Source organism: Denticeps clupeoides, chromosome 2, assembly GCF_900700375.1.
Source record: "Denticeps clupeoides chromosome 2, fDenClu1.1, whole genome shotgun sequence".
NCBI classification, from domain to species: domain Eukaryota; kingdom Metazoa; phylum Chordata; class Actinopteri; order Clupeiformes; family Denticipitidae; genus Denticeps; species Denticeps clupeoides.
This window is the reverse complement of record NC_041708.1, coordinates 17,740,096-17,753,260: the sequence shown is the minus strand read 5'-3', so window position 1 is coordinate 17,753,260 and position 13,165 is coordinate 17,740,096. Positions and strand designations below refer to the sequence as shown.

At 40.5% G+C, this 13,165-nt stretch overlaps 1 protein-coding gene across 4 annotated transcripts; it reads left to right on the top strand.

The window, feature by feature from the left end:
• The first annotated feature begins 1,033 nt into the window (after positions 1–1,033).
• On the top strand, positions 1,034–7,833 carry ankk1 (ankyrin repeat and kinase domain containing 1). 4 transcript variants are annotated; one of them, XM_028967165.1, is made up of 8 exons: positions 1,034–1,275; positions 1,409–1,691; positions 1,768–1,919; positions 4,277–4,326; positions 4,441–4,596; positions 4,951–5,021; positions 6,108–6,132; positions 6,293–7,833. In XM_028967165.1, exons 1-8 carry the CDS (start codon positions 1,100–1,102, stop codon positions 7,561–7,563), a joined length of 2,184 nt encoding a protein of 727 aa, XP_028822998.1. In that variant the 5' UTR covers positions 1,034–1,099; the 3' UTR covers positions 7,564–7,833. The 4 variants fall into 4 exon arrangements, with proteins under 4 accessions (XP_028822998.1, XP_028822997.1, XP_028822996.1 ...); XM_028967164.1 differs by having other exon boundaries at positions 4,903–5,021; positions 6,296–7,833; XM_028967163.1 differs by having other exon boundaries at positions 4,903–5,021.
• The last annotated feature ends 5,332 nt before the right edge of the window (positions 7,834–13,165 follow it).

Genomic DNA, 13,165 nt, shown 5'->3' with positions numbered 1-13,165 from the left:
CAGTCGTGGCCAAAGGATTTCTGCTTTTTAGATAAAAACAGATAATTGTTTAAGTTGTTTCTGTCAGGTCAGAGGGCTGATGGGCAAAGAAAGCACAGGAGCGAGTCATGGTGGAACTCAAAAAGGGGCCTAATAAATACAAGTACTGGGCCCTAAGCATGGATTCCTAACAAGCTGTCCCTTATTAGAGCCCTGTTGTCAGTCTGCGGACCCAGCCGTGAGAGCTTCTGTGGTGTATTGAAGTATAATTGCAAGCATTTTATAAGTTTCAAAGGCATTTATTGACAGTTACATCAGGTTTATGCAAAGAGTCAATATTTGCAGTGTTGGCCCTTTTTTAAGACCTCTGCAATTCACCTTGGCATGCTATAGCTTAGATTCTGGGAAAAATCCTGCCGATCCCACAGCTGAATCATCTTTAGGAGACGGTCCTGGCACTTGCATGGTTCCTGGGCACCATGAAGCCTTCTTCACAACACTTGAACCTCTGTCCTTGAAGTTTTTGATGATCTGATAAATGGTTGGTTTAGGTGCAATCTTAGTAGCAGCAATATCCTTGCCTGTGGAGCCCAACGATGACTGCACATGTTTCATTTTACATTTACAGCATTTAGCAGACGCCCTTATCCAGAGCGACTTACAATCAGTAGTTGTTTTCTTTGCAGGTAACCACAGTTAACAGAGGAAGAACAATAATTAAAAAATAAAACATTCTCTCTTGTGTTAAGGAGAGGATCACTGAAATGATCTCAGCAGGTCCATTTGTGGCAGGGCTGAAATGGGATTAAGTTCATTTTCATGGCATTAAGTTCATTTTCAAGAGTCACACACTTCTCCAGATTCCAGTGTAATTTAGACCACGTTTCTCGTAACTGGAAAGGTTATTCAAGGCACTTGAAGAATGAATGAATCTTGAATTTCCAGTTTACTGACAAATTGCATCCCTGTGTCTTGCTGCCAAAACCGGCTTGGTAACATTTCTATTGATTCATCTACAGCTCCTCCCAGAAAATGTGTGGAAGTGCCACTTACATACCTACGTAACAAGAAGTGAAGTTTCACTGCTGTGAAATCACTAGAACAGTGTCTGTGTTTTGCTATGGATTCCAATGAGAAGGAAAACCTGGAGAACTTCAGGTGTTTCCAAAAAGAGGAATTTGAAGTAGACTGGATTAAAGTTTCAGAACACAGCTTTGGGCAGATCTACAAAGTGAAACTCAAGCTGTGGAGGGAAGTGTGTGCTCTAAAGTGCTTCTCCTTATCGAGCCACTACAGGTAAGGTAAACAAGACATAAGTATCTGTTACACAGCCTTCACAACTGTACGGGATTGTCTTGTAAAGTAAAAAGAGGAAAATTGAATGGGCTGTAATGTGGTAAATGCTGCTGCACCAAGTTTTTTTTTTCAGGAGCATGGTTGAAGAGGTGTCTAAAATAGGCAAGGTGAAATTCAACTATGTCACATCTGTGTATGGACTGTGTGTGGACCCTCCTGCCATTCTAATGGAGTACATGGGTAAAGGCTCTCTGGACAACCTCCTCACCAGTCATTCATTCATGTGGGCCAAGAAATTCCAGATGATCCATGAAGTGACCATGGGCATGAACTTCCTCCACAGCATGGAACCACCACTGCTGCACCTCAACCTGAAGCCAACCAACATCCTTCTTGATGACCATCTACATGTCAAGGTGATCCCATCATCCTCTATAGACATGTCTAGGTTTGTGTTAGACATGTTCATTTGTCAACTGTTTGTCTCCCAAGATTTCAGATTTTGGTTTAATAAAGTGGGAAGACTCCTGCAACACCATGACATTTGTAGAGCATCTGACTGCACGAGGAAATATTAACTATGCTCCTCCTGAGGCCTTTAAACAGAACCCTGAGCCACCAGGAACTAAATATGATGTCTACAGGTGAGTTTTCATAATGCACACTAATACATATACTTAGATCATAATGCAATCCAATGAATGGTTTCACATTGTCTGTTCACAATTGTTCACACACAATAGTCTAAATGTATTGCTTTATTGGGGAAAAAATCTGACCAGACGCAAAAATGAGATTGATGATTCGCTGAGTTTATCTGTTCTATTCCCCTAAATCTAGCACTTTCTTTAGTAAAACATGCCCTTTCAGATTGTGCATGCATGTGTGTGCATGTAACATGAAACCGTTTGCCTACTGGAATACGCTGAACAAGGCTTCATTAGGACACATTGTCAGACCACATCTGTGCCTGAACACCCACATTTTCTGTGCAATCTGGCTGAAATACAGCCTCATGTTACAGATTACTCTGACTGCAGCACTCCCAGTGCATGATGAAAATCAAGAAAATCGATGATTAGTTTTATGGCTAAATCAAGGTATGACGTATAACAAATGACTTGACAGTTGCGATAGATTAAGTTATTAAGTTCATCATGCTGTACAAATATTTGTGGTCAGCTGAAGGCATTGAGTATACTGGGAAGCTCCGATTAGGAACTTCCCTGATGCATGTGTAGTGGTTTTCCTTCTGCGTTGTTCTTTTATTTGGTAACACAGCATACCTGCACAGAAAGCAAACCATATCTTCACAAAATCATGTATCTCTCTTTCCTGGAACTACATACAACATACAACATTAATAACATGCACACACAAATATTTCTAATATGTACATGAAAAAAGATAATTTTGCATGCCGACCCCACATGCTTCTCACTGTATGTGACAAAACCAGGTCATGGCCTCTACCATACAGCGAGGCCATACAGCTACACCATGCATATATCATAATAAAATAAAATAAAAACATTTAAGTTACTAGGTAAATAACACTTGAGTTGTCACATCTGCAATGCTTGGGACAAACTGCTTTCTTACAAACTCAACTTAATACCTTTAGTGTTATTATCATAGCAGAAGTGCCCTTTTGAAGGATACCATGGCCTGATTCCTGATCAATGAATTAGTTGATTTTGTTCTTCACGTCCCATATCTTGGCATGCGTCTTTTTTCATAGTCCTTCCCTTTCTTGTTTGTTCTTGTTCTTCCTGCCATATCTACTTACTCGTTATTGATTTGTTTTTGATATATTCAGTTCCCCTGTGCAAAAACTTTTATGTTTAACAGTCTGTTTTCTCCCCAGCCAAAATAGCAAAATTGACTTGCAAACATCAATAAACGTTTTTCTGTTTCTTGCTTTGCCACAGATTGCTGAAACAGGGCCCACTGACATTTGTTCTTGGCTTCCTAATATGATAATCAATGTGCCTTGTTAACATGCGCTTACTTTAAAAATGTTTTCTCTTTTGTCTGCATCCTCCAAATTGTCACCCTGTAGCCACATTAAGCACGACTACATTATAGACCTCAGAAAACCCCTTCAAATTTACAGTGCTCTGACAATGCCACTAACATTACCAGAGTATAACAAATGCAATATGATTATTCCTGTACTCCACCATAGTCAAATCACCAGGGAAATTAAATGACCCTTTAACAAGGGGGTGCTAATCAAGACCTTCATCATGACCTTCAACTTTTCTCTCCTGCCCACTAACACACAACCCATCCTTAGTTCAGTCAGTCCAAATGTAATAACTCTGGTAAATCTGCAGTGAGATTGCAGAGTTATTGCCCATGATGACTGAAATTACATTCTTGAGAAATCACACTCTTCACCAACAATCTGTAAACACTGGCAGCAAGTCCCCTCTGATCAGAGCTCTCCCCAAGTGACTTCACTATATTTCAGCCACTGACATGACAGAGTTCTGGTATGAGCTCACTGCTCATGCCTCTGCTTGTCACGACCTGCTGCCTGTTAGTCTTTATGTGGTGCTGAGGGGTGTGAGGGTGTGATCGAAATGATGTCTGGGAGTTTATTAAATTAATGCCTGCAGAAGATGCTGTTAAAACTGATTTGTTCCACAAGGCAATGAAGATCTGTCCATCACAGGAAATTCCCAATTGATCTGTTTCCTAATGCGGATAACGAGATTCTAGAGTTTAATGGCTGAGCTAGTGACAACATAGAAAATGTTACAGAGAGGCAGCAGACAAGCACTATTGCCTTGAGCAGTAATTCTGTGTGCTGAAGCTGCTTAATGCGAAAAAATCTAACCATTACAACATACTGTAATGCTGCTAATGCCCTTTGTACAGGGTACTAATAATTTAAAAACTAAATGATACCAAAAGACCACATCCATTTGCTTACTGAAATGTTTGTTCAGCTGATTTCATTTTTTATTTTTATTTTTTTTTTGTTGTACTGCAGCTTTGCCATTGTGATGTGGGAGATTTTAACACAGAAGAAGCCATACCCAGGTGCCTTTATATATCCCCCTTCTCCACATCTGCACACTACAATACAGTATGTGCAACATCTTATGCACTCATGATGTCTTTCATAAATGTGTTTGCTTCTCTTCTGTGAACCAGGAGTCAATATGACAGAGGTCTTAATTCGAGTATCAACTGGTAAAAGGCCAAGCCTTGAGAAGATCCCTGATGACCAGCCCATTGAGTGTGAGAGTATGAAGTGCATTATGCAGCAGTGCTGGCAGCAGGACCCGAGACAGAGACCAGATTTCTCAGGTATAATCCCCCTGGTGGTTTGATCACAGAGCATACTCAACACTAAAATGAAGAATCTGGCCTAAGCTTTTGCCAGAGTGGCAGTCCAATTACTCCACACTTCTTCCCTACTGAGATCATCACACACAAAGAACTTGTGCAAAGTGTTACAGAGGTGCATGAAGCTTAGAAATGTAGAATCTAAATGATTTGCAAGGTCTGAGGGCCAAGGTTAATTAAATGATTTGAAAATCTTCAGCAACATGCTACTGACCCTTTGATGGACCATTAAATAACATTGACTGTCTTTGCATGCTGTCATTTAAGATATCATCAGACAAACAGAAGTCTTAAGTGATGTTCTGAAAATACCAGGTGGTGTTATAAACCGTACCTTGAGCGATGGGCATCATAAAATTCCCTACTCTGCCCTTCCAGTTCTGCAAGTGAGTACAGTTCCTCTTTATGCACTGTCAGTGATGAGAGAATTACCTAAAAAAATAAACCTCAAAAATAATGTGTAATACATTGTGCCTCTCCAGGAGCTTTGGTCTCTGCCCTCAGGGCAGGAAAAATTACATTTACATTTCAGGCATTTATCAGATACCAGAACGACTTACAATTAGTTACAGGGACAATGGTAGTAAGTGGAGTTTGAACTTGTGATTGAACCTGTCTTCTGGTTCATTGGTGAGTGTGTTACCCACTAGGCTACTACCACCCTGGGAACACATCTATTCACCACTTTCATCATAAAATTGTAAGTAAACAAACCATAACTCTTCCTCCTTCTTCTTTTGGCTGCTCCCCTTGGAGGTTGCCACATAAAATCTATGCTGGATGCCCTACCTGATGCAACCCTCCCCATTTACCTGGGCTTGGGACCAGCATCAAGAAATACAAGAAATCAAGCGAACAAACCATATCTACGTAATTTAATGATGTAACTTTATCTGACTACTTTGATTTAATAAATGAATGATACACTGAATTATCACATTTTAATACCAAGTAACTTAAACTACAGGAATATAAGTCAGTCCAGTTAGGATGGTAAGCAATTGGAAAATGAAAGTGGTGTCCACTCAGGAAGGGGCAATTGCTCTCTCCATATTCTTCTTGACTAATTCTTCTCTGGTCCTTCATTTGATAATATTTTCACTGCAGCCCTTCCATGCTGCAGAGGTAGTACAACAACAGGACAGCAAGTCAAATTGCTACACGTTGGCTATGTCTCTCAGCACAGTTTCACAACCTTGCTAGAGATACTAGGAGATGTGCCATTACAGACCAGCAGGACAGGGATGGAACATCAATGATGTCCTGAGACAAATGTGGACACACTAGGACACCATATGGTCTCTAATCATGTCCACACCTTATTGGGACAAATGATAGATACATGGAGGTCACACACACTACTGAGTCACAATATTTCAGATTTCTTTCCAGTGACAGTTGTTACATAATTTTGTTTTTTTATACAAATTGCTTTAACCAACCTTATATTGATGTTTTAATTGTTCTTATAGGACTCCACCTCTCAACCTCCTCACGGTAAAAATAAATTTAAATAATTTTTATGTTGGGACAATGCATGTAAATACCTAAGGTGTTTTTAACATCTCAAACTAATTCTGAATGTACCCTATGCATCAGATGTTTTTTGAACATTATTGATTTTTTTTTGTTTAGTATATTATTGTTTCCTTCATAGAAGACAGCAGTGAAGACAATGCTGACGCACTCTACTTCTTATCAAAGAAGAACTTCCCAAAGTTCAGGAAGACTGTAAGAAAGGAGCATGTGCTGATGTCCTTTAAAGAAAACAACTCCCTTTTGCACTATGCTGTGGCCAGCACCGACATTGAGAATGTTCAAACACTGTTGGATATGGAATCTCCAGTCAATGTCCAGAGTGAGAGAGGCTACACTCCACTCATCGTGTCTGTTCTGCAGAAGCTCTATGACATCTGCTCCCTTCTGATCGCGCACCACGCTGATGTGAACCTTGGTGATTGTGATGGCTGGACACCCCTGCACTTTGCTGCACAGAATGGGGATGACAGGGCAGTGCGTCTGCTGCTGGAGAACAAGGCACAGGCCAACATTGAGGAGAATGCCGGCTGGACACCGATGCATCTGGCAGCCCAAAACGGGCATGAGAACGTAGTGCGGCTAATCCTTCCCCGTCTGTCAGGCCTGGATGGCAAAGAGAGGAGCCATGGCAGGACAGCTCTGCACCTTGCCAGCTGCTATGGCCACCTGACGATTGTCCAACTACTGTTGACTCAGGGCGGTGACCCCAACGTGACCGACTACACACAGGTCACGCCCCTGCACCTGGCAGCAGAAGAAGGACATTTCCGCGTGGTAAGGCTGCTGACTCTGAAAGGTGCTGATGTTCAGCGTGTGGATACTCGCTGCTACAGTGCCCTGCACTTTGCCTCTCTGAAAGGCCACACCCTTATCTGCCGTTTTCTGTTGAATAACAACGCACAACCTAATGCCCGGACAGCGCAGGGATGGACTCCAATGCACTTAGCAGCTATTAAGGGGCACCACGAGGCTGTACTAACTGTAGAGGGACAAGGGGGTGATGTGAATGCCAGCGGGGCAGATGGGTGGACACCTCTTCACCTGGCCTGCCACCAAGGGCAGGAGCAGGTGGTGGCCATGTTGCTTGCAGCGGGTGCAAACCCAGATGTGGCGGAGGACACAGGCTGGACGGCGCTTCACTTGGCTTGTGTTTCTGGCAGATTCCCTAATGTGTTGCAGCTCATCTCCCACCGTGCCTGTGTCAACGCCTGCAACAACGGACAGGCCACTCCACTACACCTTGCGGCGCGGCATGGCAGCGTCCCCATCATCAAAGCCCTGCTACTAAATAACGCCCGGCGAGATGCCCTGGATGCTAGTGGCTACACAGCCCTCAACATTGCCCAGATGGGCCAACATGAGGAGGCTGCTAAAATGCTGGCCAATTAAAGCATCCACGAGCAACCATTACCACTAACTAAGAGTTATGACAAATAACTACATTATCGTGTTGCTAGAGACACATTGATTTGTCCCATTGATTTGCATTAACCTTTATTTAGATTGTCTTTCATGCCAATAATTACACTATTTGCATGTATACCTTATGCCTTTCATGGATACGAAACCTATTAAAAATATAATTGTAACAGATTCATTTCAGATTGTATTTATATTTTTGAAACTGAATACAAATAAAAGCCAATCTACTTGTTCTTAGAACTGTGTCTTTGTTTCTTTGATCCTCTTTTTTTTCCAATAATTTTATTTGGAATAAGCCATTGTTATCAATATTCAGCAACCTCCAAACATTATACAGTAACCAAGTACAGTAACTGCTTCCAAATATCTCAATTCTGCATGTTTCCAAGTCTCCAGACATCTACAGTAAAACAGCATCTTTCTGGCTTGCTGTGATAACATTTGTCATCTCATTGGGAAAATGAGAGGCCCCAGAAAGCGATAACCAGACTGGCAGCATTTTTACATTATGTGCACTACAGTACAAACACCGTTTTCAGTGTGTGTAAAGAATTCTGATATGTATTGAAAAGATTTGTATTGCCGAAAGATGTAAATGACAAATAACCTTTTATTTTTATCACAACACAGGAGTGTCATTCCAGCCCATCACAGGGCATCCACACCATTCCCTCACACACTCATACCTAGGGACAATTAAAATGTAGTGTCAATGGTTTTGAGTGACAAAAGAAAACTGGTGAACCTGGAAGAAAAGACCAGGGAATCTTTGAATATGTTTGAGGTTTGCTAGATCTCGATAACTTTATTGGAATCTGCTGTGACACCAGAAATTTTACTCCTGTCGAGCAAAATTTGCTTTTCTTTAAAATATCAAGTCCAGCTTGAAAAAACACATTCTTCATCCAGGTAAGTCGTAGTAGTACTAAATAGTATTACTAAGAACTTAAGTGAGTGACACAATCCAAGTATGTTAGACACTCAGAACACACAGCAGCGGTCACCAAAAAAGCCCACCAACGACTCCACTTCCTCAGATGCCTAAAGAAGGCTGGGGTATCCACCTCTGTCCTCACAAGCTTCTACAGGTGCGCTGTGGAGTCCATCCTCACGGACAGTATCGTGTCCTGGTACGGCAGTTGTACTGCTCAGGACAAGAAAACTCTGCAGAGGGTGGTGAAAACAGCCCAGAGGATCACAGGCACACCACTCCCAGCAATAATGGACATTTACACCACGCGCTGTCTCAGGAAAACAAAGAGCATCCTGAAGGACCCCAGCCATCCTGCACTGTCACTTTTTACTTTCCCACCATCAGGCAAGAGACTCAGGACAATTCACACATGCACATCACGATTCAGGAACAGTTTCTACCCCAGTGCCATCAGGCTATACAACACATAGTATGCACTGAACTGTCACTTAAATTATGCACAATCACTTTCTTATGCAACTTAGATATATTCATCCTTCTGTGACTTATTATTTATTGCTGCTGCACTTTGTCTTCTATGTCTTCTATGTATCATGTTCTATGTTTTGTCTACGTGGGAGAGGTTTTCAAGTAAGAATTTCATTGTGCTCTGAACGCTGTACTTTGTTCAACCTCAAAAGTGACCATATAAGTAAACAAAAAACATTTTCATCAGTCCTTGAAGGTTGTCTTCAAGCACAAATGCCTATCAATGCAGAACCTATGTCCCATATCTTTTATTTGGAACTAAAGTCACAGGAGAGGACCAGATCAAACGTGATGATTCCGGCAGACAATATTTACTAAATCTGATCCATTATCTATGAACTGTTGTCTGATAAGATACTTCCTGTAGGGCTTTTGTTTGATGGGAATCCTGTTGAAAACCATTTAATAATAATGTTCTTATAAAGAGGCATGGACAAAAAGGGTGTCCAAAGAGGTCATCCACAATTATTATAAATTAGATTACAGCAAGTCTGATTATCAGATTAATCTGCAGCACATTAAAGCCTTGAGTAAAGTCGGCAACACAAAAAAGAGGGCAGACTTAATACATGTTACTTAATACATTTTTATTTTTGGTGCAAGTCCCAGTATAGATCTGGCCATGTAGTGACATTTTTTACTCCACTCAGAGTGAAAGAAATGACAGACACTGTTTGTGCTCAAGGACATATCTTGAAAGAAATTGTTCTTGACTTGAACCGGTCACAACAGTGTTAAAAGTCATATTTTTCTCAGTTTCCAGAGAGATATGTGAAGTCACTGTCAGTCTCAGCATCCTGTAGAAATCTCCCAGCCCCCTCTGAGGGATTTCTACAGAATGTAATTTCTCCAGATGATGATATCTTACTCCCTGGCCTCCGTTTGTTAACAGCATGAACAATTTGCCCATAATCATATATTGGTACATTTTTTTTTAAAATTCTCCCTCAGTTGTGTGAGGAATATATAACCATGGACATCCATATGAGTAAAGATATTACTTTTAACCTCTGCTTGGTGTTTGGTTGGATTTTGAGGCAACCAATGCTTTGAATTTTAAGCCAGTTTTGCCATGTTTACCCTATTACTTTACACAAAATATTGGTTTAAAAGTCAAGCCTTCAATGGCTTCGTACCGGACTTTTCATCTTTCTTTTGATTACAACCAGTTGTCCTGTCCCTGCAGCTGCAAAAAAAACCCACAGCATGATGCTGCCACCACCATGATTCACTGTTGGGACTGTACTGGACAGGCGATGAGCAGTGCCTGGTTTTCTCCACGCATACTGCTTATAATCAAGGCCAAAATGTTATATCTTGGTCTCATTAGACCAGAAAATCTTATTTCTCACCATCTTGGAGACATTCAGGTGTTTTTAGCTAACTCTATGTGGGTTTTTATGTGTCTTTCACTGAGGAAAAGCTTCGGTTGGGTCACTCTGCCATAAAGAATGAATTTCCCATTCTCTATTTTTTGTGTGTTCTGTAATTTTAAGGTATCCCTGCATACCTTTGAATGACCAAACACTGATCTTTATGGTAATGTTTTCTGTTTAATGTTCTGCTAAGTTTCAGGACCGCTGTTTATGATTGCAATGAAATTCAGGTTGATTATGATGATCAACTGTGGGTAAATTTTATTTATCATATGCAGTTATGGTTGAAGTACACAAATCATGTACTTAAATAAAAGTAGAAAAAGTATTTGCCTCCAAATGTACTTAATTATCAAAAAATGTACAAGTGATTATTGTGGTTCTAATGTCTAATTTTAATTTACTGGTTAAATCAGTTCATTTAAGGTAATATTTTGCCATCAGGTTTTAGTGGAATGCCATTAATTACTCTGCCACATAACTATAATAATGATCATATCATCTAATTGTCATACAATTACATTTGCAAGATAATTTAATATAGATCTATTACAATGGATTTGAAGCACTGATAAGACACAAACTACAGATCACATAATGCAGTACCTTGCCAAACACTATAGGTAAAATTTGCATCATATACTATAATATGCACAGTCTATCACAATATGTGTTATTGAGGAACTTTCTGAGCAATGGAAATTGTTTCCTTTGATTAGCCAGTGAATTGTCTAATTGATTAGACAGACAAAATTGTATAGGGCAGAGGCAGGCAGAAATAGCAAGAACTGTCAAGTTGTCACGATCCGGTCTAAAAGGGGTTACTGAGTTTCACTGTTGTCATGTGAAATGTTCCCTAATCGTTTTTACCTGTGTAAAATGTATAAAGCTGCCCTGTTCATTTCTGTTCGCTGTCAGGTCACCAGTGTCAACGTCTCGGATGTCTCCCCTGTCTTGTGCTTCACCATTAAACCCCGGTTTCGTGATGTCAGGTGATTGTGTCCTTCATTCCTCATCTTCTCGTCACTCTTCGTCCTCCTCTCTGTACACCCGCCTCGTCATACCCGCATGGTCGTGACACAAGTTCTTTCAAACTCATCCAATTTTATCTTTACCAATCTTGCTTTGAATTCATGCTGGAAGGACCTTCCTCGAATTATGTCCAGAGTCGGAAGCATGCTGTTATCCAAAATGGATGCTGAGGAATTAAGTTTGCTCTTCATTGGAAGAAAGGGGTCAAGCCTAAACCCTGAAATAGCCCCACAAAAAATAGTCCCTCTTAAACCAAACTTCAACGTTGGCACAATGCAAACAGAAAATATTCTACTGACATCCACCCAACCCAAATCTCACAAACCCATAACAGTGCCATGCTTGAGGTCACTGAGCTCTTTAATGACTTTGAGGAAAATAAGTAAAAGTGAATTGATTGTCATTGTGATACATTGCAGCACACACAATGAAATGTGTCCTCTGTATTTAACCCATCACCCTTGGTGAGCAGTTGTCAGCCATAACAGGTGCCCGGGGAGCAGTGTGTGGGGACGGACCTTTGCTCAGTGGCACCTTTGCGGTTTAGAATTCAAAATGGCAACCTTATGATTATGGGTCCACTTCCTGACCTGCTAGGCCACTGTATTATGTTTATAAATTACCTTCAAAAGTTTGGATGCATTTACTTCCTTATGGATTTTGCATTTCTTACTAAATTAAAGCCACAGAACTATGAAATAACTTATGTGAGGTTACGTAATTAACAAAAAGTTGAGTCTCTCCAAAGTAGGGAGCTTTTTCTGTAATGGCAGCATTTCATACTCTCCAACAGGTTTATGCTGAACATTATTCTCTCATTCTCTCATGATAAGGAGGTTCTCATGAAGCGGCTTTTGATCATCATAATAGTGAACAAAGTGGATCAAAAAGAAGTCACTATGAAAAAAACCCACTAGATCACCAATGCCCCAAAATAAAATTAAATAAAACAGGGCCCTATGAATCTGGGTGTCTTTAAATAATTTCCTCCTACTTTGTCTTTTGTCTGCTCTCGTAATGGGTCGCCACAGCAAGATCAGCCAGCCCAGCTGTCTGCACAAAAGCAAAAATTGGCAAAAGTTTTATGCTGGATGCCCTTCCTGACACAGCCCTCTCCATTTACCCTGTCTTACCCTGTCACATGCATCTCCACTGGCTGGGTTCCCGGGAATAATTTCATTATTAATCTAAACTTAAAGTCTAACCTTATTTATTTATATTTGGTTATAATCCATACTTATATTACTATTATTTTAAATAGCTGCGACCAGGCAACCATTTCTCAAGAGCTTGAAAGTGAAGCATTTTCAGATACTTGTATCAACAACAGAGAAAACATCATCATATTACTGCTGATCACCTTCTAGTTCCACTGTCAACAGATGCTTTTTGATTGCATATCATATGAAGCATCTATGTCTTTCCTACAGTGCTCAGTGTGCATGCAACATCTACATTTTTCTGACAGCACAGAAGACATAACTTTCATTTGACTTTCATTTGTTCACTTTTATTGTTCAAGGCTACTGTAATCACCAACAATAGATGGATTCAGTTTTATCTGCTATCCCTAAAACAGGCCTGTGATCCACTCTTAATCTGAGGTGCCCTTGTCTGAAACAAAAACTGATATAATCAGCAGTCTCAGATATTGCACCATCCAACACATCCCCCAAAAATTGGTTAATTCACCTTAAAA

What these genes read in the sequence shown, in the direction of transcription:
- ankk1 (XM_028967163.1), top strand. Translation starts at nt 1,100, where the DNA reads ATGGATTCCAATGAGAAGGAAAACCTGGAGAACTTCAGGTGTTTCCAA. An exon ending in ATGACCATCTACATGTCAAG is followed by an intron (nt 1,692 to 1,767) that starts GTGATCCCATCA and finishes TTGTCTCCCAAG; the next exon opens with ATTTCAGATTTTGGTTTAAT. An exon ending in ACTAAATATGATGTCTACAG is followed by an intron (nt 1,920 to 4,276) that starts GTGAGTTTTCAT and finishes GTTGTACTGCAG; the next exon opens with CTTTGCCATTGTGATGTGGG.